This window comes from Suncus etruscus, chromosome 5, assembly GCF_024139225.1.
Source record: "Suncus etruscus isolate mSunEtr1 chromosome 5, mSunEtr1.pri.cur, whole genome shotgun sequence".
In the NCBI taxonomy this organism is placed as follows: Eukaryota; Metazoa; Chordata; class Mammalia; order Eulipotyphla; family Soricidae; genus Suncus; species Suncus etruscus.
The window spans coordinates 20,928,860-20,955,411 of NC_064852.1; the positions used below are offsets into that span (position 1 = coordinate 20,928,860).

Sequence of the window (26,552 nt, forward strand, 5' to 3'; positions counted from 1 at the left end):
ATCTGGCACTGGGGCCTGAACGATAGCATAGTGATAGGGCGTTTACACGTGGCCAACCCTAACCAGACTTCGGTTAAATTCTCGGCATCCCTTATGATTCCCTGAGGCTGCCAGGAGTGACTTCTGAACACAGAGCCAGGAGTAACCCCTGAGTGACACTGGGTGTGATTCAAAAAAAACAAAACAAAACAAAACAAGAAACCAAAAAACAAAACAAAACAAAAAAACTGGCACTGGGATTTTGGACTGATTTGAGGGTTCAGTGCCTACAGAAAGCCCCAGCAGGGGCTGGCTCTTTCCCTAAGCAGTCCCTTGTCTCCTGCAGTTGGGTTCTCCCAGGTGGGTCCTGACCTTGTCCCACCCCTTAGGGCATGGTGTTGTCACAGACCTATCAATAGAGGCAGAGCCCAGGACTGCCGTGTCCATAGAACCATGGTGGGAGGACTGAACCTTCCTGATGGGGATGTTCTGAATCTGCTGGATCCCAATTTCTTGGACACCAAAAAAACTTTCTTTTTTTTTTGTTGTTTTGTTTTTTTGGCCCACACCTGGTTATGCTCAGGGATCTCTTCTGGCTCTGTGCTTGAGGAGCATCTGGAATGCCAGGAGTCAAATCTGGGTCAGTCATAGCTATCTACAAGGCAGGTGCCCTCCCTGATGCTCCAGGGCTTATTATTATTATTTTTTTTTTGCCATACCCAGGGATGCTCAGGTATTATTCCTGGTTCTGTGCTCACACCTAGCAGGCTCCAAGGGTCCATCTGGGATGCCAGGGATCAAATCTGGGTCAGCCGTGTGCAAGGTAAATGCTCTCCCTGCTGTGCTATCACTCCATTCCCCAGGAGGACTTTCTTGACCAAAGAAGTTTTCTGGAATTTCCTAGAAGTTTTCTAGAATGTTCCTGGGGCAGGCATGCTTCTGGGGATGGGTCTGCTCTCAAGCAGGGGAGTCCTGGCTTATGGAAAGGAGAAAAGCCCCCTGCTGGTGTGTGCATAGGACAGCAATCCTGCATGCCCAACTGTCTCTGGAACTGCTTGGAAGGGGCAGGAGTGTTCCCTCATGTCCTGCAACTCCCCAGCTCCCTGCCAGGGTCTCCTCACCTTTCCAGCTCTTGCCCCCATCCCACCCTGCCCACCAACCTGGCTAGGCCTGGTGCTGTTCTTGAGTCCCCCCATAGGAGCCCCAGGGACCCTGCCAAGGAGAAGGCTGGCACCCCATAGACATTCATACTCATATTCACACACATACTCAGACACACACTGACACATGTGAACTCACTGACCCACACTCACACTCACAAACACACTCTAGCAGGGCCAAAGACAAACCCCAGGGCAGCAGGTGTGGCCCTGGGAGGAGCCTGGCACAGGTGGTTTCCAGGCAACAGCGTCCCTGGAGGAGCCGCAGGCACCATCCAGAACAGGCAAAGAAAGGAAAGGCACAGAGAGAGGAAGGGCCAGCCAGAGAGGGTGAGTACAGGGGAACAGGGGCAGAGCCAAAGTGGGGCACAAAGGGTCAGTACTGTGAGGGGCGACAGCACTGACAGCACTGCCAACAGCCAGCCAAAGAAGGTCAGTAGAGGGGGAGGGGGGATCAGTCTGTCACTGGACTAGAGCATGCATGTGGTGGTGGTGGTGGTGGTGGTGGTGGTGGTGGTGGTGGTGTGTGTGTGTGTGTGTGTGTGTGTGTGTGTGTGTGTGTTTATGGGGGAGTGAGTACAGGGGTAGTGGAGGGAGCCAAGCTCGTCCTCTGCTGGAAAGTGAGAACCCAGCCTTGTTCACTTGGAGGGTCCTGCTAGCCCCTCTCCCAAACCCCACACTCTATCTCTGAGTTCAGACCCCATAGCCAAAGCCTGTAATGCTGGACTCTGTTGGACCAAGGGACCCCCGTGGGTGAGAGTGTTGGGGGAAGGGTCTGGAGAGAACAGTGCTGGGGTGACCAGATCTGGGGTTTACTTCTGCTTTCCTCATGCCCAGGGCTCAGCATACGCACTCACCCCTTTGTCCCTGAGTTGTTGATGAGCCCTGTGGGGCTGGCCGGGGTGCTTGCAGACAGGAGCTCTGGTGAGCACTGTGGTGGGAGGAGCGGGGCCCAGGGAAGCTACAAGAGCACTGCTCAAAGGCTACAATCAGGGTCCCACAGGCTGAGTCTGGTCAGCGGCTTTTTGCTTTGAGCCCTTCTCTGGGGTGCCCTAAGCACCAGCCCCCTTCTATCCCCTGCACAGGTCTTAGCCTCCCCCATGAACTCACCACGTGCTCACAATAGCCACCAAGGGTGGGGTCTTGTTGCCCGAGGTGACCCTCTCTGCGGGAGTCTGGCCCCAACCATCTCTCCCCCCGCAGGGACCATGCGGAGCCCAGAGCCAATAGAGCACAGGGCACAGTGCGCCCAAGTCACCCTGCCCACCCACTATTATCACGAAGGTAAGTGAACGTCGCCTGGGTGTAGTGGCACAGTCCTGGAAGCTCAGCCGGTGAATCAGGCCCCACTTGGGCATCTGGAACTGCTTTTGGAAAGGTGGGAAGTATGCTGGGTGCTCCCTGAGGTGGAGCAATCAACGCCAACCCAGTCCACGCTGTTTCCCAGCCCTGGCCATGTTCCTCTACCCTGACTCACCCAGCATAGGCCCCTGCCCCACTCAGGAGATGGGGTGCAGCTAGGCAGTGCAGAGCTGAAGGCCAAGGGTGTCGCAGAGTCATATGATTGATGACACTGTACAAGGGCACATGGAATTCACCCCTGGGGATGGCTGGAGCTATGGCACACAAAAGAGGACATTTGCCTTACATGCAGCTGCCCCAAGTTTAATCTCCGGCATCCCATAAGGTTCCCTGAGCACCAGCAGGAGTGATTCCTGAGTGCAGAGCCAGGAGTAACCCCTGAGCACCACCAGGTGTGACCCCAAAAGCAAAAAAATAAAGTCCCCTTCCCCAATTTTTTGCCCAGGCAGTGGGCATCAGACAGCCTTGGCAAGGTGGGCAGAGGTTGTTGGGGACCCTGGAAAGTGGCCTATGACCTGGGGCAGCACCTGCTGGTCTCAGCCCCCTATCTACCTCAGCTGGGTCCTTGGGAGGTGACTTGCTTTTTGGGGGGTGATGCCCCTCATGGTAGCCCAGAGCCTGACTGAAGGGCCCTGGTTCCAGGTCAGGTTGACCCCTAGAGCAGGGCATGAAGGCTGTGTTCCCACACCTCAGTTGTCTCATCTCACCCCTCGGGGAGTCTGACAGGCCCCTTGAAAGACAGGACAAGGGGGAGCAGGGCCCCACATGGCCCCAGTGCCGGGCTACATACTGACCTGTGGTGTCTGCATCTCCCCAGGGAAGTCGCGCTCATGGCAGCTCTGAAGGGGCCCCGGGCTCTGCGAGGGACCATACGCACCACCTGGCCTGGCCACGCCACCCTTCCCCTGTGGTCAACCAGTGAAGAGGCTGGTGATGGGGGCAGCTCAGTGTCGTCTGGCTGCTTCTCGGGCTCCTCAGGGGGTCATGTATCACCCACGTTGCACCATGTGCCCTGGAGGAAGCAGCCCCCACCGTCCCTGAGGCCCAAACAGCAGCCTCAGAGCCGAGACACCCAGCTAGAGCTGCTGAAGGCCAAGATTCGATCCCAGGCCCGGCGGCAGGCTAGCTACACATCCCTGGGCACCTCTGCGCCCTCCAGTGCCTCTTATCTCTACTCCTCACTGGCACCAACCCTCACCCGGGCCCCCTGTCCCACCCGGAGCCCCACTTGCACAGGTGTGTGCCCCCAGGGCTCATGGGGCTCAGGGGGTTAGGAGGGGATCAGATGGGTGAATCAGGTCAAGGATCATGTGAGGCTCAGGTGGAGATCAGGAGATCAGGTGGGAATCACAGAATCAGTTGGGGGATCATTTCAAGGATCAGGTACAGGTTATAGTGGGGGACCTGATGCGGTTCGTATGGGGATTAGGTAAGGGAATCACATTAGGGATCAGGTATGGGTTCAAGTGGGGGATCAGATGGGGGGATCCTGTAGTGTCAGGTGGAAACTCAGGCAGGGGTTCCATCAGGGTCTGTGGGCTCCAGCCCCTATGACCCTCAGCACACTTTGGTTCGGACCTGCCCTGTCTTGCTGCCCCCCATGTCACTGTCTCCCCTATGTGTGCTGGAACATGGGATAGTCCCTGTGCTGTGCCCAGGACCAGGAAAACTGAGGGTAGGGGACACAGGGTGGGGACCAAGACCTGGTGCTCAGGTGAGGACTCAAGTGGAAGCCATCCCCCTGCCTCCCCGCAGGGCACCTGGGAGTCTGCACCCAGCTGGGAATTATGGGTGACGTGCCCTGTTGCTCCCTCGTTCCCATCTCAGTGCTCCAGAATAAAGTCCAGAGGATGAAGAGCAGTCCTTGCAAAAGGCAGAAGCACTCCAGGTGCCCCGGAGTTGCAGCCAGGGACAGAGGTGAGAGTGGCATTTCCTGACTGGGCAGGTGTTCCCCGGTTCCTGTCTGGACCAGCAATGCCCCCAAGCTCAGCAGCAGAGTAGGGTATGGGGAATACAGCCCTAGGCAGACTGCTGTGTCTGAGTATGGGGCTGAGAAAGGTGGGTGGGCTGTGACACAAGGTTTACGATGATGAATGTGGCCCAAGGTTTGGCCCTGTGTGACCTGGTGTCAGCTGAAAAATGGGAATAACCCACAACACCCTGAACCTCTGTTCTCATGGGTGCTGCTGTGGGAGATGATAGGAGAGGGGGTCCATTTTCTCCCAACCCCACACAGTGGCAGATAATCACTGTCACATCCATGAGCAGAGACACTGTGGGGTGGGTGGCAGGGTTGGAGGCAGGTGGTGGGAGGTGGAAAGTGGGGGGCTGTCAAACTGAGTGAAGCCCTGAGTTCCTGTTGTATCACATCCCCCATGACCCTGAAAGGTGCTGCAGGGGCTCCACAGTACAGCACCTGTCCAGGGCCCAGCCAATCTGAGCTAGGAAGATTTGGGGGTACTCTCTGAGAGTAGCTGGGTGCTGTGTGCTGTGAGCTGCTAGGTCAGTGGACTGTCCTGGCATTCCTGCCTGTGTCTGCAAATGACACAAGGTCACAGTCCAGGCACAGCTGGACCCATGGTTCAAGTTCTTGCCTTAGACTCTTGCTTGCTCTGCATTTTGGGGGACACACCCAATACTGGGGGCAAAGATCACATTCAACCCTTTAAGTTGTGGTCCACTTCTACTTAGCTTGTGAGGGGTGCTTAAGAGATTGAAGCAGGTGAACAAGAAGGGGTGAAACCTCCCCTGGATCCAGAAAGAGGGAGGGATGCTGAGAAATAAGAAGATTCTGGGCCCAGAGAGATAGCATAGCGGCGTTTGCCTTGCAAGCAGCTGATCCAGGACCAAAGGTGGTTGGTTCGAATCCCCGTGTCCCATATGGTTCTCCGTGCCTGCCAGGAGCTATTTCTGAGCAGACAGCCAGGAGGAACCCCTGAGCACTGCCGGGTATTGCCCAAAAACAAAACAAAAAAAAAAAAGAAGATTCTGGAAGGCCACAAGCAAATGCCACTAGTGACACTTTTCGAGCCCCCTGCGTCCCCTCCCCCAGCTTAGGGTTGTTTTAGCCTAATGGTGCTGTTGAAAAATGACCCGTTTTTCAGCTGACACCAGGTCACAGGGCCAAACCTTGGGCCACATTCATCATCGTAAACCTTGTGTCACGGCCCAGGTGACCATCAGTTTCTGTCACCGACATGGGCACTGCAGGGCTAAGGAGCGATGAGTTTGGGTTCAGAGGTCAAAGCCACAGGACTCGGGAATTGGATGGAGTCGGAATTTGCTGTAGTTAACAAAAAATTAAATCACAATAGTTATAAAATATTCATCCATCTGGGCAGAGGGGAAATGAAGCCCGATATTTAATTCCAGATTTTCGCCCGTGCTTTGCATTTTTTATCATAGATTAGACCTGCCCGAGGCTCTGACAGGGCACTAGGGACTTCATCCATTTCCACAGATTAAAAATACTCTCGTAAAAAAATTAATTGCCATTAAACTGCTCGGAGGAAGAAAAAAAATGTGCCCAGCAGGACTCATTCATTCCCCTGGACTCCTGGCAGGTTCTTGAGAATGCTGAGGGCCGGGGGCCCCTGACCAGCATGACTGGGATTGAAGTATAAGTGTTTTAGGGACCAGGACCCAAGGCCTCACCCTATAGGGCGGGGGAATAGACCCACCTCAGCCCTGGCCTTCCACTCCAAACCATCACACCTGAGTGAGAGGGACCCCAAGTACACTCCCCCATGAGGCCTTTTGAAAGGTCTACGTACAGGGAAACTGAGGCAAGGGTAGGTCATCCTTACAGAGCAAGGAGCTGGGACTTAAATAGAGCCAAGAGGGGCTTCAGGGGCAAGCATAGGCCTGATACCTGCAGGTTCCAGAATGCGCCCTGCCCTGCATCTCACAGTGTTCCCTGAGCACTGTAGAGTGGATGGCTGGAGGACCTCAACACCAGCTCGCCCAAAGTCCAGGACCTGCCAAAGATCAAGGGGCATGACCCAGGGCCAGAAGTGAGCCCCAAACACTACTTAGGAGGCCAACACCAAAAACCCAACCCAATACAATAACCCCCTCACCTGACTTCTGAGACCAAGATCACTGGAGGGAACAGGTAGTAGGGCACAGAGTGGGTCCTGGAGAGGTGTGGGGTAGGGTTGGGGCCTGCTTCATTCTGGGAGGGGCACAGTTCTCAGGGGCATGGCCTGTTACTGCTTGAGAGGGTCCTGGCCTGCTTTCATCTGGGATGAGGGGATCTCCCATGCTTGCTTCTGGCTTCTCATTGGGTGATGCCTATTTCCTGCCTGAGCACAGTGTAGCTTCTTGGGGTGTGTGGGCTCAGGCCCCTCCTAGTTGATGACCATGCAGGATGGCCCTCTCTCCAGATCTCCTTCCTCAGCCTTCTGTGTTCCTGGCTTTGTTTCATACCTATGTTAGAGACATTGCACCTGGGCTGGGCTGACCTGGTGAGAAAGTGCCAGGTCTGAGTGGTAGGGTCTCCTGATCATGTCTTTTTGTGTGTCCCCATGCACCTGGGTCCCAAAGTGATCACAGCTGCAAGCATCTTCATTTGGCAGAAATGTCTTTCCACCAAGAAGGGGAGATGGCAGTATTCAGGGGTGGTCTCAATCAGCTAGGTGGTGCCATAAGCCAGTCCCCCAGGTGTGGCCTGGGCCTCAGTGAGCCCACCTGGAGCAGCCAGTGTGTGTACATGCAGAAGCTCCTCATACTTACCCTCTGGATGGCTCCCGAGGATGGAGGCTGGGGCTGGTACCTCCTATCACTTCCTAGCACGTGGGCTACGACACTCCTTTGGAAAGGAAGTTCTTTTATGTTTGGTGTTTGTCAGCTGCTTGTCTCATGACTGTCCAGGTTCCCTTGTCCTGTCAGCTCAGCATTTTCATCCATCCTCTCCACCCCCAGTCACCGTGGCGTCTCCTCTGCTTAGAAACAAATTGATCCCCTTTAGCTCAGCACTAACAATGAGAGCTGAGGGTCCCTTTCTGTCCACTGTGCCTATCCCCACCATCTCTATGTGGCTGGGCCAGCCCTCAGAGCCTGCAGGTTTGGGATCAGGCTTCATCTCCTCCATAAAAGAGGAGAAATTCAGGGTCACTCTGAGACACAGCCTTGCCTCTCTCTGCTTAGGGGGCTTGCATGTGGGGAGTTTGCTCCCAGCCCCTCCAGGACTGGGCCCTGCTCTGGGAGTTCCTCAACACCCTGGATGTGTTGTTTTTCTCTTTAAGATTCTGATTTGGCTGGTGTTTACGCCTGGAGGAAAGGTAGTGCTCTGGCAAGGGCTCTCTTGGGGCCGCCTCCCTCACTCTGCAGGATCCAGAAGGACCTCACCCCTACTAAAGAATTAGGTACCTACATGTCTCTCACTCCTGTGGCATCTGGGTGAGCATGCAGGGATAGTGCTGTGGCCAGGAGGTGGTGGCAGGGGGATCAATTTCCACAATAGAAGCTAGGCTGGTTCAAATCCCTGGAGAAGGATTTCTGGACTCTTTGAGAGAGCCTGAGGCTCTGGGGGCAGTCACAATCATCAGGATATTCCCAGCCGGGTTCCTGCCCACCTTGCAGAGCCGTAGCTGCATGCCAGGTGTAGTGAGATGTCCCCAGAGCTGCCTCAGTGGATGCTAAATGTAGGGGGGCTGGGCAGGAGCTGGCCCTGAGCCCAGAGCACCTGTTACCCTCTTGGTTCCCAGGGACCAGCAAGATGGTCAGTGCTGGCCGGAGCCGCTCTCTCCGCACCCCCGTGACCAGTTCAGCCTCTGTCAGCAACAGCCACCTGGCGTCTGCCCACCTGTCCAGCAGGACCTCCTGTGATGCGCCCGGGACCCTCCGTACAGCGATGTCCATCCTCAGAGACCTCCGTCACCAGATCCAGACCGGACTGGAGTTGGCCCGGAGCCGACCCAGAATGGGGCTGGAGTTGGGTCCCCGGGACCTGCGGGGGAAGAAGCAGCCCTGGAAGAACCCTGAGTCCTGTGTCGGCTTCTCTAAGACCTCTCAGGCCAGAGCAGAGGGACAAGGCCTGAGGAGGGCTGAAAGCTACCCACTTGGACAGATTCTAGACACCCAGAGACACAGAGACCCCTTATTCCGAAGGCCCCAGAGCCCCTCTGGTGGGCTGAGCCATGTCCTTCAGCGTCCCTGGAGTGCCTCTGCTGGGTGGGGCTCCCGGAACCCTAGGATCTGGCCTTGGGAAGAAAGGGAGTCAACATCCTGGGGTCTGGGGAACTCCCCAGCCCAGCGCTCTTGGAGTGCCTCAATACCACAGCCGGGTGCTCACTTGCCTCCCCGGGGACCCAAACTTGCCTGGCAGAAGCCAACCCAAAAGGAACACCCCAAAGTGGAGAAGAAGCAGCCCCTGACCTGCCCGAAGCCGCTAGCACCCCTGGCCCCCCTCCACAGCCCTGAGTCTTTGCGGGACTTTATGCGACAGCGGGCACAAGCTCAGCGATGCCAGGCCCTGGAAGAGAAGGCCCTGGCTGCACGGGCACGAAAGGAGGAGTTCCGGCGACGCAGGGAGGCTGTCCTTGGCACTGTGTTGCCCGGCCCCTGCATAGCCACCACCCCGCAGGTCTCCCAGACCAACCCCGGCATTGTCACCTTCGTCCCCAGCTCTGCACAGTTCAGTGTGAGTTGGGGGAGCAGGGATGAGGGCATGTCTGGTCCCCAGGATCCAGATATGGCCAAGGGGGCAGCCCCAGAAAGAGATCCCCCAGCTCAGAGGATTCTGAGTGACATCTTGCTGTTTTAGAACCCACAGAGCTCAGAGCATTTAAGTGGGCAGGAGTGGAGCAAGGTGACCTCTGGAACAGTGCTGGGCAACCAGGAGGCCCCAGGCAGGTGTGTGCCAGGTGTGGGGGGGGCATGTTTTCATGTGCTCCCAGCTGGAGGCCCACCATCTCTGTCCTCCCATTTGGGGTCCCTGATCTTTTTAGAGAACCTTTCTGTGGGCCTTATGTTTTCTAGATTTTTTTTTCCATGCTGCTTAGGACCATGGGGGGCAAGGGGCAGGTGATCCTGGACCAGTTTCAAAGCCTGGCACAGTGAGGCACAGGCTCTGCTTCGCTGGTGGGAGACACTGCCATTTCTTGAGGGTCAGCTCACTTTTAGTTTGTGCTCTAGGAAGGATTGTGTGGGTGCTCCTGGTTACTGCAGTGGGGCAGAGGCAGAGACTTAGCACCACTTAGTGAGTGCCTGGTGTTCTGGGCCGGGCATGAGCCTGGGCAACCCAGAGGGGCTAATCCTGCCTCAGTTAGGGCTCTTTGCTTTCAATTACCTGGGCCCCACTACTGATACCATGAGGGTAGAGACAGATGATGGTCCCACCTCCTGCCCCATGGGGACCTAGCCAGGCACTCATGTGGATCCAGTTTTCTCTCATCCTGGACAGCAGACCTGGGCCCCACCCTGCTTTCTCCATCTTCCCTTCTCTCTGCAGCTTCTGTCTGTGTCTGAACAGATCCTTGAGCCACATGGAGCCGTTAGAGCCAGGAAGCAGGGCCGGCATTTCCAGGCGGATGAGGCCCAGTATCTTTGGTGGCCGCTCGAGGTCCTGGGCCCTGGGCACCCGCTACCCATACTCAGACGTGTGCATCTCTCTGGGCATGGATGAGGCAGGGCCCCTAGGAGCACGGTCTCTCCACCACCTGGAGCACAAGCAGGCCCAGGTGCAGGCCCTGGAGGCCATGGCCAATGTCCTCAAGCAGCGTGTGGATGTCCTGACTGCCAGGCTGCAGTCTCATGAGCCACTGGCTGCACCCGGGCGCCTGGGCCCTGACACTCCACTCGAGCCCTGCAGGCTCACACCTACCATCCCCACAGCCCAAGACGGGGGCGTAGGGGCATGGCGGGATTGTCTAGATACACAGACTCCCCACTGCTCCCCGAACTGCCAGACTCTGCCACGGACAGGAGACCCTGGCGGCCAGACCCGAGGTAAGGCCATGGCACAGCCTGGATATGGGTCTCCCCTGCCCCTCAGTCCTGCACCACAGACAGGCAAATTAAAGTTAACAGGGTGCCCCGGGAGCCCCCTCCCCCCCCCTGCCCTCTGGGATCAGGGTTCACTTCTGCTGGGCTCCAACACCCACTGGGAGACCTGGTGACTTGCAGCAGATTTCATGGATGACGACGGAGCCTGGGCACAAGCAGAGAAGCTGGTGGGTGGTACTGCATTGTCCGAGTCCATCAGCAGCTGTGCAGGGAGGTGGGTGTGTCCCCTGGGGCCCTGCTCAGAGAGGTGGGTGCCTCCCAGCATGAGTATGGCTGTAGGCCTTGTTGGGGCCCCCTTGACAGAACTGTACACCTGGAGACATGCTCACTGATGAGTGTGGTACTTGAGTGCTCACTTGCTCTCACAACTGTGGAGATGTCTGGGTCCCCTGGGAAGAGGCGGAGGGGAGGCAACAGGGATGAATTAAGTGACCCTCACCCCCAAAGCATCTGCTGCCATGTCTCCTGGACTAGGAAGGCCAGAGTAGTGCCCACAGCTCCTGCGCCTGCTTAGGGCGCAGACCCCATCCTGAGTATTCAGACTTCCAGGTCCCCTAAGCGCCCATTTTCAGGCCCAGCCACTTCTGCTCACATGTGCACTTGCTCCCAGCCTCGCTACCCCAGACCCTACCTGTGGCTCCCCGTGGCTGGACGAGATGCCCAAGGCCCAGAAACTGGGCTCAGGCACGACCTGGACCAACCAGAGCTTCGGTAAGGACGAGCCTGTGGAGAGGCCCTGGGCTGTCTGGTCGGGTGTCCGAGGGAGTCCACTGGGGACCCACTTCTCAGCCTAGTGCTCTGTAGAGAGGACCTTTCTATGTGGACTGCACCCCTGCGGCACCCCGCAGTGGTATTAAAGGATTCTGTGGGCCTTGGGGCCCAGCTATTCGCTCTTTTGCCTGCTGTGGTGAGTGCTGGGCAGGGTGAAGTGGGGACAACTGCCCCTTTGCTGCACCCTGAGTCCCCCCACAGTCCCCCTGCTCTGCCTGGGCTCCCTTTGCGGAGGCTCCATTTCATGTTCCCCATGGGTTCTTGTGGTGCCATCGGGCTGGAGAGGCCTTCTGCACCGACTTGGGCTCAGGGTTTGGTGATGGCATCAGGCTGATCCTGGGGGTACTGGTTGATTTATTGGAAAGTAGAGGGTTGGGATGGGCTCAGGTCTAGGGCTCAGGTCTAGGGCTGCGTCTAGGGCTCCCTCTGTAGCCCCCAAAGAACCTGTACCCCTATGGATAGAGTGGGCTGTCTTCTTGAAAGAAGCCTGAGGAAGTGCTGGGGCTTGGGAGCAGCACCCTTCCCTCATACCCAGGGAGGACCTTCTCCCTCGCTCTAAGGCCACAGGCAGCAGGGACAGAGAGACATCCCCTCCCAGACCACCATGCCTCCTGGATTCTGTCTTTCCTGACCTACTGCAAAGGCACTGGCCTCTCTGGGGCTGCAGGGCTCACCAGGGGCATGTGCATATGTGAACAGAGCTGTGCAAATGCAGCTGAGCATATGGGCACCTTGTAGTAAAGGGTGCACAGGGACAATTGGACACATGTGAAGCACTGCTCACAAGCTTGTGTATGTGAACATGCATTCATGCGTATGAATCATGTGTACATCCCACAAGCGAATTGTGTAAGCATGTAACCATATCAGTGGGAGCATGTTGTAATTCCTATGGTATGTGTCAACATATAAGCACATGTGAATACATAAGTGTGTTTGAACATGTGGACACTTGTATAAATGCATACATGTGAGCGCTTATACGTGTGTCTGAGCATGTTTATGTGACTATATGTGGAAATGCCTCTGATAATGCACATGCCAACACATAGGCAAGTATATGCCCATGTTGGCATATGCAGTGCATTGTGTGGAAGCCTTGTGGGAAAGTACTTGAACATGGGAGCACATGATGGGAGCATGGGCTGTATGAACAGGCATAAACTCTGGGCATTGTGGAAGCATGTATGCATGCAGCGATATTCACCTGTGCCTTCTGGAAGTACATCTGTGCAATACACAGAAACACACTGGCATGTGGGTGGAGGTGTGAGCTTGTGTGCGCCTGTCATGCATGTGAGGATATAACATGTGGGCTTTGTGCTGTGCATGCCTGTGCACATGTTTGAGCATACCATGGGCACTGGGAGAGTACGTACATGTGATCGCATGCACGTCAACACACATGAGCATGTGAACATGCATGTACACATGGAGATGGTGGTACTGTCATGTTTTCATATCTGGGCATGCATGTGAAACATGCAATGGGAACGCGTGGCATTGTGAAAGCACACATTTATGTGTGGCTCCGCAATCCCCATTTAGCTGGCGGGTCCCAGGTTTAGGTGAACAGCTGAATCAGACTCATCCAGAGACAGGCATCAGGAAGCATCAGCTTTATTCATACCCTATCCACCACATGTGTGGCCTAAATCATAACCTTTTAAGCATTTGCTATTCTTAGCTTGCCCTGCATCTTAACTCCTTTCAGCCATCTTCCCTTTGACCTCCATGCTGGCCAAAGACCAAAAGAACCTAGCCCCTAGTCCCCTGGGTCAAAGGCTTTATCTACCTTTTCCAAGACCCCTCCCAGGAATGGGCGGGGTCTTGCAGGTTAGGTCAAGTTACCTAGGAAGAAAGGAGGGATGAGGCTTCATGTGAGTAGCAGTATATGAGCATATATGCCTATGTGTGGGAGCATGCCATGGGAACACATGAGTATGTGGAAATGTTATGTGGTATGTATGGGCACATGGAACTGAAATAATGAACACGTGAGAATATGTGGGCATATGAATAGAATAATGTGAATGTGTGAATCACAGATTGTGAGCAAGTACACAAACACATTGTGTACATGTGTAACATGCTATCATGTATGTAAACACAAAACAGGAACATATAAGTATGTGGGGGTCTGTGTGGATATTTACATGGATACATATTGCATTAGAACACATGTGAAAGCATGTGCACATGTGTGAACACTGTGAAAACAGGATGGCACTGTGGCATTATATGCACATGTGTAAAAGCATGTGCATATGAACACAAAAGGGAGCAGTGGTGGGGAAGGTATGGAAGAAAATAGAACCCGCTTTGCCCATCACTGGCCCCCAGATGACCCCCCTCTGTGGACCCAGGCCAGGGTCTGTCTGCTCCTGACATTTGGGGGACAGAGAGGCCCCATGCATGTGCCTGAGCCTTTCTGAGATGGGTTCACACAGCTCTATGAGCTGTGGCAGCCACTGTGGTGCATGTCAGAAGTCTGGGGCACCTGGGTCGTCTGTCTGGACAGAGCCTGTTCAACAAGCGGGAGGTGTGAAGCCTTGGGGAGCCCTGGGCTCAGTTGCTTCTACAGAGAATCCAGAGTGGGGACAAAAGGGAGCCAGGCCCTCCCGTGAGGGACCCCATCTCAACCCTCTATAGCTGCTGAGATGAGCAGAAGTGGAAATGTGGCCCCAGGTCAGGCCAGAGGGAGGGTTTTCCAGTTTTCCAGTTGCTTCATCCACTGCATGCATACAGGGCTGAGTCAGGCACCCCTTGACAAGGCCTCTGGAGCAGAACTGGGCGCAGATCTCGGCCCAATGTTGGTCCCAGTCTGACCACTCCTGCCAAGAGCTCAGAAGCCAAACAGTGACCACAGCCCAGAGTGCTTTCCCAGCCAGGGTTGGTGGCAGACACTGTGTCAGGAAGTCCCTGGGTGGCATGGGCTTGGTTCACCACTGTTTTCTCCATTAGAGCTTTCTGTGAACCCCCCAAGATTGCCATCTGCCCCCATGTGGGTGGCTAGACTATCTCTGGACAGGACAGGCGGAGGCCATGACCATGAGGTCGGTGCCTCGAGGGGCCGCTGTGCCCACTGCTCCAGGGCACCTCCAGGTCACTGCCAGTTGGGGAGCCAGTCCTGTCCTGAGCCTGGCGGGGGCAGCTACTGCCCTCTGCTTGTGAGCTGAGGTCAGTCTGCTTGTTGGGGGTCACTGCGTGGAGCTTAGGGACCACTGCCATACTGACTGGCAACTGGACTTGGGCATAAATCATGGGGAAGCAGCTTCTGAGGGGGGTGGTGCTCTGCATGGACATTGGGCTGGGCAGGCCTCAGGGAGACAATTTTGCCGGCATTTCCACTTCCTACCACGCAGACGGGGGGGGGGGGGGGACGCAGGGGGCACTCGTGTGCCTGGTCCGTGTGACTCCCCCAGGCCCAGCCTCTCCCACTGCCATGATGTGCCCAGAACCCCAATCTCAGGTGTCCCTTGCTTGTAGCCAGCTCTGGTGGGAGAAGAGCCGGGGGGGCAAGAGGGGATTGGCATGTAGGGAAAGAGTGTACAGGGGAGAGGTTGGAGGGGTGGTGCTGCCAGGGGTCTGCAGAAAGTAAAGGATGAAGAGGAGGAGCAGACAGGGAATGGGGGGTACACAGGGAGAAGCAGGCAGAGAACTGTGCAGAAGAGGGGTGGGTAGGGGCAGAATGTGTAGGAAAAAAGTGCAGCAGATGGGGTGGGGTTGCCAAGGGAGGGGTGCAGAGGGGAGAGGAGAGCAGGGGAGGGTTTGTTAGGGAAAAGTTCGGAGGGGATCTGAGAATAGGGAAGGAACAGTGGGGGAGGGGAGGGTCAAGTGGGAGTTCAGAGGGTCAGAAGGGTCAGAGGGGAAGGGTAGGCAGGAAGAGGTGCAGAGGGAAAGGGCAGGCAGGGGAGGGATTCATTGGGACAGGTGGGGAAGGGCAGGCAAGGAAGGAGGTAGTGGGAAGGGGGTAGGGGAGTATTGCACAGACAGAGCTTCCGATTATGGGGCCGCCTGAGATGTGGCCTTACCCCACCCCCACTGCTGGGGCCCTGGAACCTCCAGAAAATGTCAGTTCTCATGTATGAATCCCAGAACAGCCTAATGCCTCAGGGATGAGCTGGGATGAGCCCTCCTGACCCTCGCGGTCATTCCAGCTTTGGCAATGACTCTGCACTCCTGTCGCCCGGGCCCTTGGTGCCATGGCCCAGATGGGCTGCAGTCCCCTCTCTGGGCACTATTCAGGGCACCCAGAAGCCTGGGCCCTGGTCTCTGCCCTCTGTGCCAGGGAAGACCGGGGCTGAGGTTGAGGGAGCGGCCCTGTGGGCACTTGAGTGCTGCCCTCTCCCCACAGGTCAGTGTGGGGAGGCCAGCAATCCACTGCCTGATCTCCAGGACAAGACCACCGTTCGAGAGTCTTCCCTGTCCTCCCTGAAAGCCCTAAAGGTGTGTCTCCCTCACACCCCATCCTATGTGGGTCCTGGCCCAGCCTAGATGCTCTGTGGTGAGTTTGGAATAACCAGGCTCCCAGAAGAGAATAAAGAGGGGGATGTAGGTGGGCCCCAGCTAGAAGGCCGTGGGCCCATCTGTAGTGAGACCAGAGGCAGCAGGAGCAAACACTGGCATTCTTGGCTCTGCAGGCAGAGCTGGAGTTGTGTGAGGCACAGAAAGATCTGGAACAGCTACTATTCAGGCAACGGCTACAGGTAGGACCTCCCCTGGGACCTGGCTGAGAGGGTTCTCCTTATCTTGGGACCCAAATGCAGGGGGCTCCTTTCCCCTTGGGACCCAGCTATAGGGTCTTTTTGGATTCAGCTGCAAAGGCATTTCCCTCCGCTTCCCTTTGGGATCTGGCTGCAGGAGGCTTCCCTCTCCCTGGAACCAGCTGGGTACAAGCTGGGCCTCCAGTGACTATGCTCCCTCCTGCATTTCCTGCTCTGCAGTGCCTGACAGAGTCACACCCCATGGAGGCTGAGCCAGACCCCTACTCCAGGCTGCGGAGGTGGACACACAGGGACTACCTGAGGAGGAACTCGAGGGCTAGAAGCAGGTGGGTGAAAGGTGGGGGGGGGGGGAGCGGTAAAGGGGTGCAGTGGGCAGAAGCTGCACTTCTCTCCCTGTAGATCACATGCTCTTGTGGAACTCTTGGCGGCCTCCCCTGTGGACTATGGGTCCCGAACGGTCTGCAGAGCTCAGCCATGGGCATCCCTGGATGGAAGCCCCACTGCACTCTCCTGGGCTCCCAAGGCAAGGTCCAGAAGTGGGGCCCTTGCAAGTGAGTGACCTCCAAACAACCACTACAGATGCTTAGGTGTTTAGGTGTGATATTCAGGGGTTACTCCTGACTTGGAAATCACTCCTGATGGGCTCCAGAGACTATATGAGATGCTGGGGATCGAACCCAGGTCAGCCCTGTGTAAAGCAAACACTCTGCCTACTGTCCTATTGTTCTGACCCCTAGGTGGTTTTGTTTGGGGGCTACACCCAGCGGCGCTCAAGGGTTACTCCTGGCTCTGCGCTCAGAAATTATTCCTGGCGGGCTCAGGGACCCTATGGGATGCTGGGATCTGTGTGCAAAGCAAATGCCCTCCCTGCTGTGCTGTTACTTAGAGCCTTCCTTGGCAGTTATTTTTTTTTTGGGTCACACCTGGCAGTGCTCGGGGGCTACTACTGGCTCTATGCTCAGGAATTGCCCCCGGCAGGCTCGGGGGACCATATGGGATGCTGGGATTCGAACTATCATCTTTCTGCATGCAAGGCAAACGCCTGTGCTATCTCTCTGGCCCATCCTTGGTAGTTTTTGGTTGTTTTTATTTTGGGGGGGCCATACCCTTTGATGCTCAGAAATTGCCCCTGGCTTGGGGGGACCATATGGGACGCCGGGGGATCAAACCATGGTCCTTCCTTGGCTAGCGCTTGCAAGGCAGACACCTTACCTCTAGTGCCACCTCACCGGCCCCTCCTTGGTAGTTTTTAAAGTGGACTATCCATTTGGATCCCAAATCCAAATGAACTCTAGTATCCCAACAACATGTGAAGTGCAGGGTCTCTGCTACTGTAGGCTCAGGCCAGGAGAGAGGGCTGAGCAGGGCATACACACATGCATAGATATGCACAGACATATGCAAACCACATCCTCGCTATCTTGGTCTGGTCTGCACAAATTTGGGTGGGGGCAATAAGAGGGCCCTCACGTCACATAGAGCTTCTGGTCAAAAATAGGAGCAGTGAGTTCCTTCTGGGCTAGGGGTCAGGTTGTGGGGGCACGGAACACCTCCACCGGGAGGACAGGGCTGCTAGGAGCCGCTCGGCCCCCACACCGTTCCCCCTTATGTTTTCAGATCTCACAGAGTCAGGGTCAGGGTACCAGCGCCTCCAGGACCCAGCTGCCAAATTCCGAGCTTGGGAAAATCCCATCTTGCAGGTATTGGGCAGGTCCCACCTCTTTTTTGTTTTTGTTTTTTTGCTTCTGATCCACACCCAGAGGTGCTCAGAGGTTACTCCTGGCACACAGGAGCACCATGTGGTGCTCAGGGACTCTATGGGGATGCTGGAGATGGAGTCCAGGTCGGCCTTGTGCAAGGCCAGCGCTTTACCCGCTGTGCTTTGGCTCCAACTTGAACAATTTTTAACCATTTAAAATACAAACAAGTTCCTGGCAGAGCTGCTGCAGGGAGCAAGGGCAGGATGTAGAAGTCTGTTTTAGATGGGCCAGATGATGGGAGATGGGAGATGATCTTGAAGGGCTTCCTGGAGGCCTCCCCCCAGGAGCTGGGTTCCAGAGAGGGCCCCGGTACTGGGGACCGGGACCCCCTCACCCCTCTCACATTGCATACGCTCCCGCAGGAACTGCGCGCCCAGATCCACGATACGTTGCTGCGCCTGCGTGAGATGGCCTTCGAAGAGAAGGTGCGCAGTGAGCTGGCCTGGAAGTATCAGCAGCTAGGGTGAGCGCATGCGCGCCACAGGCCCTGCCCACCGCAACACTGGCCCCGCCTACTGCCACACACGGTCCTCCTCACATCCACAGGACCCGCCCCATAGGCCCCGCCCATAACCACCGTGATCACGCCCACCAGTCCCGGGCCCCTCCCACCTCTCTGATTTTGGTATTTGCAGAAAGTTAGATAAGGCTGCCAAGGGCCAAAAATCTCAATACCTCGATAACCCCAGCACTCCCAGATAGGGCTCCTTTCCCAGTGCCTCTGGCCTGCAGATTGGCATGGGCACTGAGCATTGGGCACCAGTGGCAAGGTAGGGTTGGAGCGAAGCTGCGACTGCTGGAATTATAATTTAGAGGCCTGCAGCTGGCCCCAGGCAGAGCAGGACTCGCCCTACTGCAAGTGACCCTGGGGAGTCCCTGCCTTGTGCTTGGTTCTAGAGAAGGGAAGGAAGGAGTCCTGAAGCTCTGCTAGAGTTCTGGGGAAGCCTCAGCTTTCCACATGTGTGATGGGAACATGGGAGTCCATTCCCTCCATCTGAGCTGGGCTCCTAGCTCAGAGACTGCAAAGGGTGGAAGAGGGGGTGATGTCTCTGGGGTGGGCGTGTATCAAGCGATACCTAGGGGCCAGTTCTGGTGATACTTGCAGGAGGTCAGGGGTACCTAGGTCACATTCCTGCCACTGAAGACAGCTGCCCTCTGCTGTGTCCTGTGGCTGCCCACAGCTCTGTGCTCCCACCCTTCTCCCAGGTATCCGAGCAGCCTGGCTACTGTGGGGGTGCTGTCAACCCTGGGGAAGAGGCAGCAGGAAGTGCTCAGCAGGCTGGAGCAGCAGCAGGTGTATCCATCTCATCTGGGCTGTCCTGGGCCCACGTTCCGGGACACACCCCACCTACACCCCTATCCCACCCCAATGGCTTGACAGGAAGTGTGGCCATGGTCGTGGCTCTACCCAGTGGTATCCAGGCCCCTCAAACCCTCTGGTAGAGACAGAAGGATGGACCCATTAGGGAGGGGTGCAGCTGGCCAGTCACAGCTTCATTATAGGACCCTCTGCCAGCCCCAGCCCTTCCAATCTCCCTCAGCCCTGATGGAACCAAATTGCCAGAGTTCAGGAGTAAGGGAGGGATGAGGATGGACAGGGAGGGAGGGGAAGGAGGAAAAGGGAGGGTGGAATGGTGTCCCTCCAGGATCCTCTGCGTGCCCCCCTATGCTAATCCTCCCCTGCAGAGGGAAATGCGGGCTCTGCATCGCCAGCAACGATTGGAGCATCTCGCCCGGGAGCTGCTCCTGGATCAGCAGCATGACCTGGCCTTGGTGCAGAGGTCCTTGACCCGGATGCAGCAAGAGCTCTGGCTCCGCTCCAGGCTGTCCCAGGTGGGGGCGCTCACTCCAAGATGTACTGGGAGGGGCAGAGGCGGGTCAGTGGACTCTAGGGGGAGGGCTTTTGGGTGCTGAGGCTGAAGGTGAGTGAGGGACCCGGGCACAGTCTCCTGACCCTCCCCAGGAGATGGTGGTGTCTCCTCAAGTGTGAGGGTCTGTGGAGCACCTCCAGGGCCTGTGCAGCAAGGGGCATCAGGAGGCTTGGATGCCAGTCTTGAGCCTTGAGCTAGGGGGAAGTCTTGCCCCTTGGGCAGGGGCCAGGATGTACTGAGCACCTGTCCAGCTGCAGGGCACTAGGGGCCAGGGTGGGGGTGAGGGTACCCTGCAGTGTCCCCAGGGACCCAGAATGTCCTGGTCATTGCTTCCCCATAGCCTCTTTCTCACTCTTCCTTGGAATCCTACCCGGAACCCCACCTCCCCAAGCACCACCCCTCCCCTGGACCTCTTTCCCTCTCCTCCAGGAGACCCCTCCCCGACCCTCCTTCCTGGGCCCCTCTCACAGGACCCCTCACCCTGCCCTTCCTCAGGGCCCCTCTCCCCAGAGATTCTACCCCTCTCTCAAAAATCCTTCCCCTTCCCCTCCCCCCAGGCCCTGACCCCCACCTTCCCCTAGGACCCTCTCCAGGACCCCTCCCTCACCCCGCTTCTCCCTCAGGGATCCCACAAGCAAGTTGAAGCTGCTCAGAATGGATGCCTTCAGACCTGTCTCCCTCTGGACCGGCCTGCCTGGGTCATCTCATGTCCCTCCCAGCCCCAGACAAACCCCCTGAACCCCCAAGCTGCACAGTGAGTCTGTGGGATTTGCTCAGCCTAGCCCCTCCAGGACTGGTGACAGCTGCTCTTCGGGACACTAGCCATAAGGCAAATAGCCCTGTTGTGCCCCGGGCCCCAGCACCTGCGTGACCCCCTCTCCCAGGGGCCAAGCCAGCAGATCCCTGGAGCTGTGCCTAGAGCCAGCACCTCAGGAGTGTGAGGGTGCAGCAATTGAGGCCCCCTGGAACCGTCTGCAGAGATCCCTGTTTCCCGGGGCACCTGCAGTGACCAGCAGTCTTCGGGAAGGTCACATTTCTGCCCTCCCAAGAAAGGCAGCCCGGCTCCCTGCAACCACAATCAGTGTTTCTTTACCAATGAGCCCTTTGCCAATAAAGCCCTGCAGGACTCATGCACCGCTTGGTGCCACCTTGCAGCTCTGCACTGCCCTGGCTCTGCCCTGGAGCTTGATGGGGCCATTAGCACAGGGAGCGGGGTGAAGGGCAGCGACTTTCCCCAGTAGATAGATGAGGTCCCTGAGCCAACTGCCATGGGGCACAGTTCAGGGTGAAGGCTGTGCTCTTCCCAGGCAGAAATCTGCAGCCCTTGGGGACTCTTGCAGGCCACAGTTGGGGTGCACAATGACAGAGTGAAGCCACATACAGCCCGTGGCCCCCACTCTGGCCTTGTGGCTTAGCTGAGCCTGTGTGGGAAGGCTGGAATGGGCAAGACACTTCAGAGTTGGGGATCACACAGCTCCTAGGGTGGTATGGGCACAGTCTAGGGAAGGGGTTGGGTCTCAGTTGGGCCTCCAGAGCTCTGGGAGGCAGCCCTGCAGGCAGAACCCCCAAGTTCATCACTGTCTGGCTAGGCAGGGCACTTCCCCACCCACACAGGGGCCTTGGGAATGACCAGCTGGCTCAGGGCACTGTAGGAGAGGGGCAGGGGAACTCTTACCCCAGGAGAACAGGACACAGATGGGATGGGGGGGTGGACAGTCACAGCCTCTCAACCTGCAGGCCCCCCGGGGCCCTGCAGCACCCAGAGATGACCTGGGAAGAGAACGGCCAAGCAAGGAGCGGAGGACTCAGCCCAGCAGCATCACAGAGGGAGCATGAAGCCCTCCTGGACCAAGGTAAAAGGGTGGCTAGGGCAGGGCCACCTGGGATCTGGAAGGGGCATCTGCTCAGATATGGTGTGGCCCCTCCCATGCTACTCTACCATAACTCCCTTGCCTCAGTCTCCCCTCTGTGCTCTGAGGCAGTCAAAGGCGGGAATGCAAGCAAAAGGCTCCCTGTACCCCAGGACTGTCACTTCAAAGTGACTCCCCTGACAAGTAGCCCAGGACCTCTGGCTTCAACCTGTGACTGATTCTGTCTGCAAATATGCTTCTTCCATAGGGTCCAGGGTGCAATTGTGGGCAACAGTTTATTTTTTTTATTTTGTTTTGTTTTGCTTTTTTGGGGGGGCACACCCGTTTGATGCTCAGGGGTTACTCCTGGCTAAGGGCTCAGAAATTGCCCCTGGCTTGGGGGAACCATATGGGACGCCGGGGGATCAAACCATGGTCCATCCTTGGCTAGTGCTTGCAAGGAAGACACCTTACCTCTAGTGCCACCTCTCCGGCCCCAGTTCGTTTTTTTTTTTTTTAATGAAACAAAATTGTTTTCATTATGCAAAAGTTACATAGAGGGACCAGAGTGATAAGACAGTGGGGAAGGCAGTTGTGTTGCAAATTGTCCACTCAGGTTTAATTGCCCAATATCTCATATGATCCCTGAGCAGCACCAGGAGTGACCCCTGAATACTAAGTCAGGAGTAACTGCTGAGCACCACTAGAAGTGACTCCTGAGGACAGAGCCAGGAATAAATCCTGAGTTTGGCAGGAGTGATCCCTGTGTGTTGAGTCAGGATAATCCCTAAGCTGGGTGTGACCAAAAAATCATAAATTATTTTTTAGTCAGAGCAATAGCACAGCGGCCTTGCATGTGGCCAACCCAGGTTGGGATCCCCAGGATCCCATATGGTACCCTGAGCTTACCAAGAACGATTTCTGAGAGCAGAACCAGAAGTAAGCCCTGAGCACCCCGGGTGTGACCCCCCAAACAAAAAGAAAGAAAACAAAAACAAAAAATAGCTACATAGCCTCATGAGGGGAGCGAGGAATGTTTTCAGAAAGAGTCAGGCTTCTCCAGAGTGGATGAAAATAGAGATGGGGGGGCCGGGTAGGTGGCGCTGGAGGTAAGGTGTCTGCCTTGCAAGCGCTAGCCAAGGAAGGACCGCGGTTCGATCCCCCGGCGTCCCATATGGTCCCCCCAAGCCAGGGGCGATTTCTGAGCACATAGCCAGGAGTAACCCCTGAGCGTCAAACGGGTGTGGCCCAAAAACCAAAAAAAAAAAAAAAAAAAAGAAAATAGAGATGGGGACAAGCAGACAGATACTGTTCAAGGAGGGAATCTGGGCTGAGAAGCAAACCTGCCCACCCCACCCCACCCCACCCTCCACCCCTCAGCCTTTCCTGACTTAGGGCTACCAAGGTGGTTTCCCTACTCCCATTCCCCCACCCCCAAACCCCTGAAGTTCAGGGAAGAAGCTGGGCACAGGGTCCCTCAGGGTGGAGAGAGAGGACAGGCATGGAGGAAGCGCTCAAGAAAAGGGGTTCGGGCCGGAGAGATAGCACAAAGGTGTTTGCCTTGCAAGCAGCCAATCCAGGACCAAAGGTGGTTGGTTCGAATCCCGGTGTCCCATATGGTCCCCTGTGCCTGCCAGGAGCTATTTCTGAGCAGACAGCCAGGAGTAACCCCTGAGCAACGCCGGGTGTGGCCCAAAAACCAAAAAAAAAAAAAAAAAAAAAAAAAGAGGGGTTCAGGAAACAGGGCCTGGGACCTGGGGACCTGGGGGTGAAAGGCAGGACCTGAGGCTTTGGGAGAGAAGACAGATGAGATGTCATGGATCTGTCTGGGGACCCTCCCACCCGCAATGACTTCCCGTCGCCCTCCCTGGGAACCCCGGGCTCAGGCCACCTCATCTTCTACCGTGTCTTTCAGGGCAGCCCAAGGCCTTGCTGTGGATACCCCAACAGGTGATTAGGCTGGATGCAGGGCAGACATGGGGTCCAGCCTCTCCTGTACGTAGACCCAGAGGCCCCCCTGGCCTCTTCCCTCAGCTCCAGGTCCTGGGGACACTGGTTTGGCACCTGGTCCTGAGCTGATATGATCCTCGATCTGTTCCCATTCCGGGTCCCTTGTCTGTCCTTCCTATCTCCTTGGGTCCTCTGTCTGTTCCCCATTCTGGGGTCCATTCCCTGCTGTCTCCAATGGGGTCCCCTGCCTTCTCCAGTGTTTCTGAGATCCCCTGTTCTCTATCAGTGTCTCTGGGGTCCCCATCCCCTCTTCAGTAGTGTCTAAGGGGTACACTAGTTCTTTGTCTCTGCAGGTCTCCCCTCTGCCACAGGCAGGTGAGGAAGGGGGCAGCACCTCAGCTGAAGGGCACCAGGTCCAAGAGACACAGGGTAAGCTTCAGAAATGCACTAGCCCACCCCATTTCTGGGTTTGGCCTACGAGTCCCCATGTACCATCTATCCCTGTGGAACTGCTCCTGCTATTCTCGGGGACAAGGCAGATCTGCCGTTGGTCCCTCTCTGCCCCAGTGCTAAATGTCATCATGCCATTCATGCCAGCTGGAGTGGCCTGGGAAGTGGCATAGCCCCCAGTGGGCTTGGAGCAGGGCTGGGGACTCTAATTTAACCCTCAGCTCCCCATGTGCCCCTGACTCCGCTGCTGTGGCCCTGGCAGACCCTGTAAATGTCCCAGGACCTGAACCACTGCCAGCCCAGAGGATGTGCAGAGTCCCTTCTTTCACACTCCAATGATTCTTCCTGTCTGCACTCAACTCCCTACCCCTAGGAGATGCCTCCACAATTCCCCGGGCTCTGTTGGGGAGCCAAGAACGGAACATGCTGAGCCCCAGCACACACACCCCAGACCAGCAGTGTCCCCTAGAAACCAGTGTGAGTGTGAGTAGACACACCTGTGCCCCTGTGTGAGTGTTAGTGATGACGGAGGGCGACGGGAAGTCATTACGGGTGGGAAGGTCCCCAGACAGATTCATGACACCTCATCTGTCTTCTCTCCTGAAGCCTCAGGTCCTGCCTTTCACCTCCAGCGCAGATAATGGGGAGCCAAGAGAACAGAGGTAAGCAGGAAACCCCAGACCCCTCAGCTCTCAGTCCCTCCAATTACCTGCAAGAGGCTCAGAGGGCAGAGTCAGTCTGGCATGGAGCCACTGAGTTCGAACCCCAGCACTACATGGTTCCTGCATACCACACCAAGTGTGCCCCCGAACCCAAACAAGGTCATGTTGTCAGTGGGTCAGCATGAGATGAGGGAGCGTGTCCCCAAGTTTGGACCCCCAAAGACAGCATTTGACCCAGGCCAGGCCTCAGGCTCTGTGAGGTGCCTGTGGGTACCTGAAGGACATGGCCCTTGTGCTTGCAGGACACAGCCACGGCAGGTGGACCCCCAGGACCCCCGAAGACAGGAAGTGCCAAGTACCTCACCAGGTGACCCCACTCTCCAGGGACATCCCCTCCCCCCAGGACTGGGAGGTCTCTGATCTGGGGAACCCTTAGACTCAGGTGGGGACATTTCACGGGCAGCCCCTGAGCAACAGCTGAGATTCTGGGGTCCCGGGGGCTCAGGGTTCATTCCCTTCCCTGCCTGTGTCTGCCTGGGCCCCAGGTGAGGACCGCGGTGGTGGAGGGGAGACAGCTGTTCACCCAGCACTAAGAACAGCTTTGGGGATATGGTGCCCTGCAGTCACTTCAAATTCTGGTCTCCCCAGAACCTGTAATTGTGGGCCAGGGGGCATCCAGCCAGCTTCAGGCCCCTGAAGACCCAGACTCTGAGTCAACAGCGCTTCCTGGGACCCCTGTGGGGTCAGGGTCAGGGTTGGACTCTGTGCACACTCTGTCCTTGTCCTCGCTCCAGGACTTCCAAAAGGTGTCGGCCATCCTGGTCCAGCTGTCCCCATCCTCCACGTCCCTGTCAGATCCCCCCAATTCTGAGCTTTCCTTCTCAGGGGGGTCCTGGATAGGGGTAGAGGTTGACAAGGCCCCTGTCCAAGGCAGCTCCCCTCTGGCCTCTAGAAGGTCAGGGTCTGAGCTATCGGTAGCGTCCAGTGAGGTGTGGGGTGAGGAGACCCCACCAGATTTGGGACCCTGCTCGGACCCAGAAGACCATGGGGCACCCCCCTCTGAGCCTCCCACCCTGGGCCTAGAAGCTTCCGGAAGCAATGGGTCCAATCTGAAGAAGGGCCAAGGGGCAAGTCCTGAGACCTCCCAGCTTGGGCACCCCTCGCACCAGCTTAGCCTGGCCCAGAGCGGTTCTCTACAGGCTCCCCAAGAAGCTATCCCAAGTCCCTCCACTCATGGTCACCCCCAACAGGCTTCCCCTGAGCTGCTGATCTGGGTCCACCCGCAGACTCCTTCTGGAAGTCTCACTCAGGGTGACAGTAGAATTCCCCTTAGCCCTGAAGAAACCGCCAAATGCACCTGCTTTATGGCTGAGGTATCTGACAGCAGGACCTGTGCCAACCATCCACCCTTCAGCCCCGAGAGCAATGCTTCCGAGGACTTCCCTCCTCCCCCTGATGATGCTGTCCTGTTCCCTGGTGGCTCTGAGCACCCTGCACAGGAGGCCACCCCCACTGTCCCCGAGAGGCCTTTCTTGTGGGGAGATCTGGGATGCAGTGAGGGGGAGGCCTGCCTAGAGGAGGAGCCTGGAGGTGATGACAGTCCTGGGGCGATGGGAGAACAAGGTCCCGGGCAGACCCCCTGTTGTCCAGACATGCCCAGACTGACCCCTGAGACTGTTCAGATGCTATGGGGGGACACTGAGTCGATAGGTTCCTGCAGGGGACACCTGCCAGGGGGGGCGGGGGCTGAGGCTGTGGACCGGATGTCCACCCAGCTTACGCGCAAGATCCTGTGGGACACACTGGCTGCTCTCTCAGAGCTGCCTGAAGATGCAGCGAGTGCCAGCCAGGTCCCTGAAGTGCACACGGCAGCTGCTGGGCCTCAGGAGACACAGCGTTGTTAACACTGTGCGGTGTGTTCAAGATCACACAGCCTGAGAGGGACAGTGGTGTCCCCAGACGCAGGACAGGGCATGCAGCTTCTGATGAGGAGGGATGCAGAC

The 26,552-nt window shown here is 56.8% G+C and overlaps 1 protein-coding gene and 2 long non-coding RNA genes across 3 annotated transcripts; all 3 read left to right on the forward strand.

Annotated features, from left to right (window-relative positions):
• Positions 1 to 1,452: 1,452 nt before the first annotated feature.
• CCDC187 (coiled-coil domain containing 187) lies at positions 1,453 to 26,453 on the forward strand. The gene is made up of 28 exons (XM_049772823.1): positions 1,453 to 1,469; positions 2,343 to 2,423; positions 3,319 to 3,737; positions 4,257 to 4,418; positions 8,210 to 9,144; positions 9,268 to 9,356; positions 9,955 to 10,451; positions 10,629 to 10,722; positions 11,119 to 11,256; positions 11,357 to 11,415; positions 15,637 to 15,728; positions 15,923 to 15,988; positions 16,226 to 16,332; positions 16,406 to 16,557; positions 17,624 to 17,706; positions 18,129 to 18,229; positions 18,973 to 19,060; positions 19,453 to 19,599; positions 20,261 to 20,391; positions 20,522 to 20,664; positions 20,793 to 20,874; positions 21,375 to 21,490; positions 23,403 to 23,482; positions 23,809 to 23,866; positions 24,261 to 24,370; positions 24,494 to 24,549; positions 24,852 to 24,916; positions 25,198 to 26,453. The coding sequence occupies exons 3-28, from the start codon at positions 3,332 to 3,334 to the stop codon at positions 26,451 to 26,453; spliced, it is 5,313 nt and encodes a 1,770-aa protein (XP_049628780.1). The 5' UTR covers positions 1,453 to 1,469; positions 2,343 to 2,423; positions 3,319 to 3,331.
• Positions 10,441 to 11,219, forward strand: LOC126009339 (uncharacterized). Its single transcript, XR_007495894.1, has 3 exons — positions 10,441 to 10,451; positions 10,629 to 10,722; positions 11,119 to 11,219. It is a non-coding gene; the product is annotated as an uncharacterized LOC126009339 (long non-coding RNA).
• On the forward strand, positions 20,376 to 24,321 carry LOC126009340 (uncharacterized). The gene is made up of 3 exons (XR_007495895.1): positions 20,376 to 20,391; positions 23,791 to 23,866; positions 24,261 to 24,321. It is a non-coding gene; the product is annotated as an uncharacterized LOC126009340 (long non-coding RNA).
• Positions 26,454 to 26,552: the final 99 nt, after the last annotated feature.

Excerpts from the sequence above, each read along its gene's own strand:
- CCDC187 (XM_049772823.1), top strand. The coding sequence starts at position 3,332 with ATGGCAGCTCTGAAGGGGCCCCGGGCTCTGCGAGGGACCATACGCACC. Across the intron at positions 15,989-16,225 it reads TATTCAGGCAACGGCTACAG|TGCCTGACAGAGTCACACCC; the intron begins GTAGGACCTCCC and ends CCTGCTCTGCAG. Across the intron at positions 20,875-21,374 it reads AAGGGCAGCGACTTTCCCCA|GCCCCCCGGGGCCCTGCAGC; the intron begins GTAGATAGATGA and ends CTCAACCTGCAG.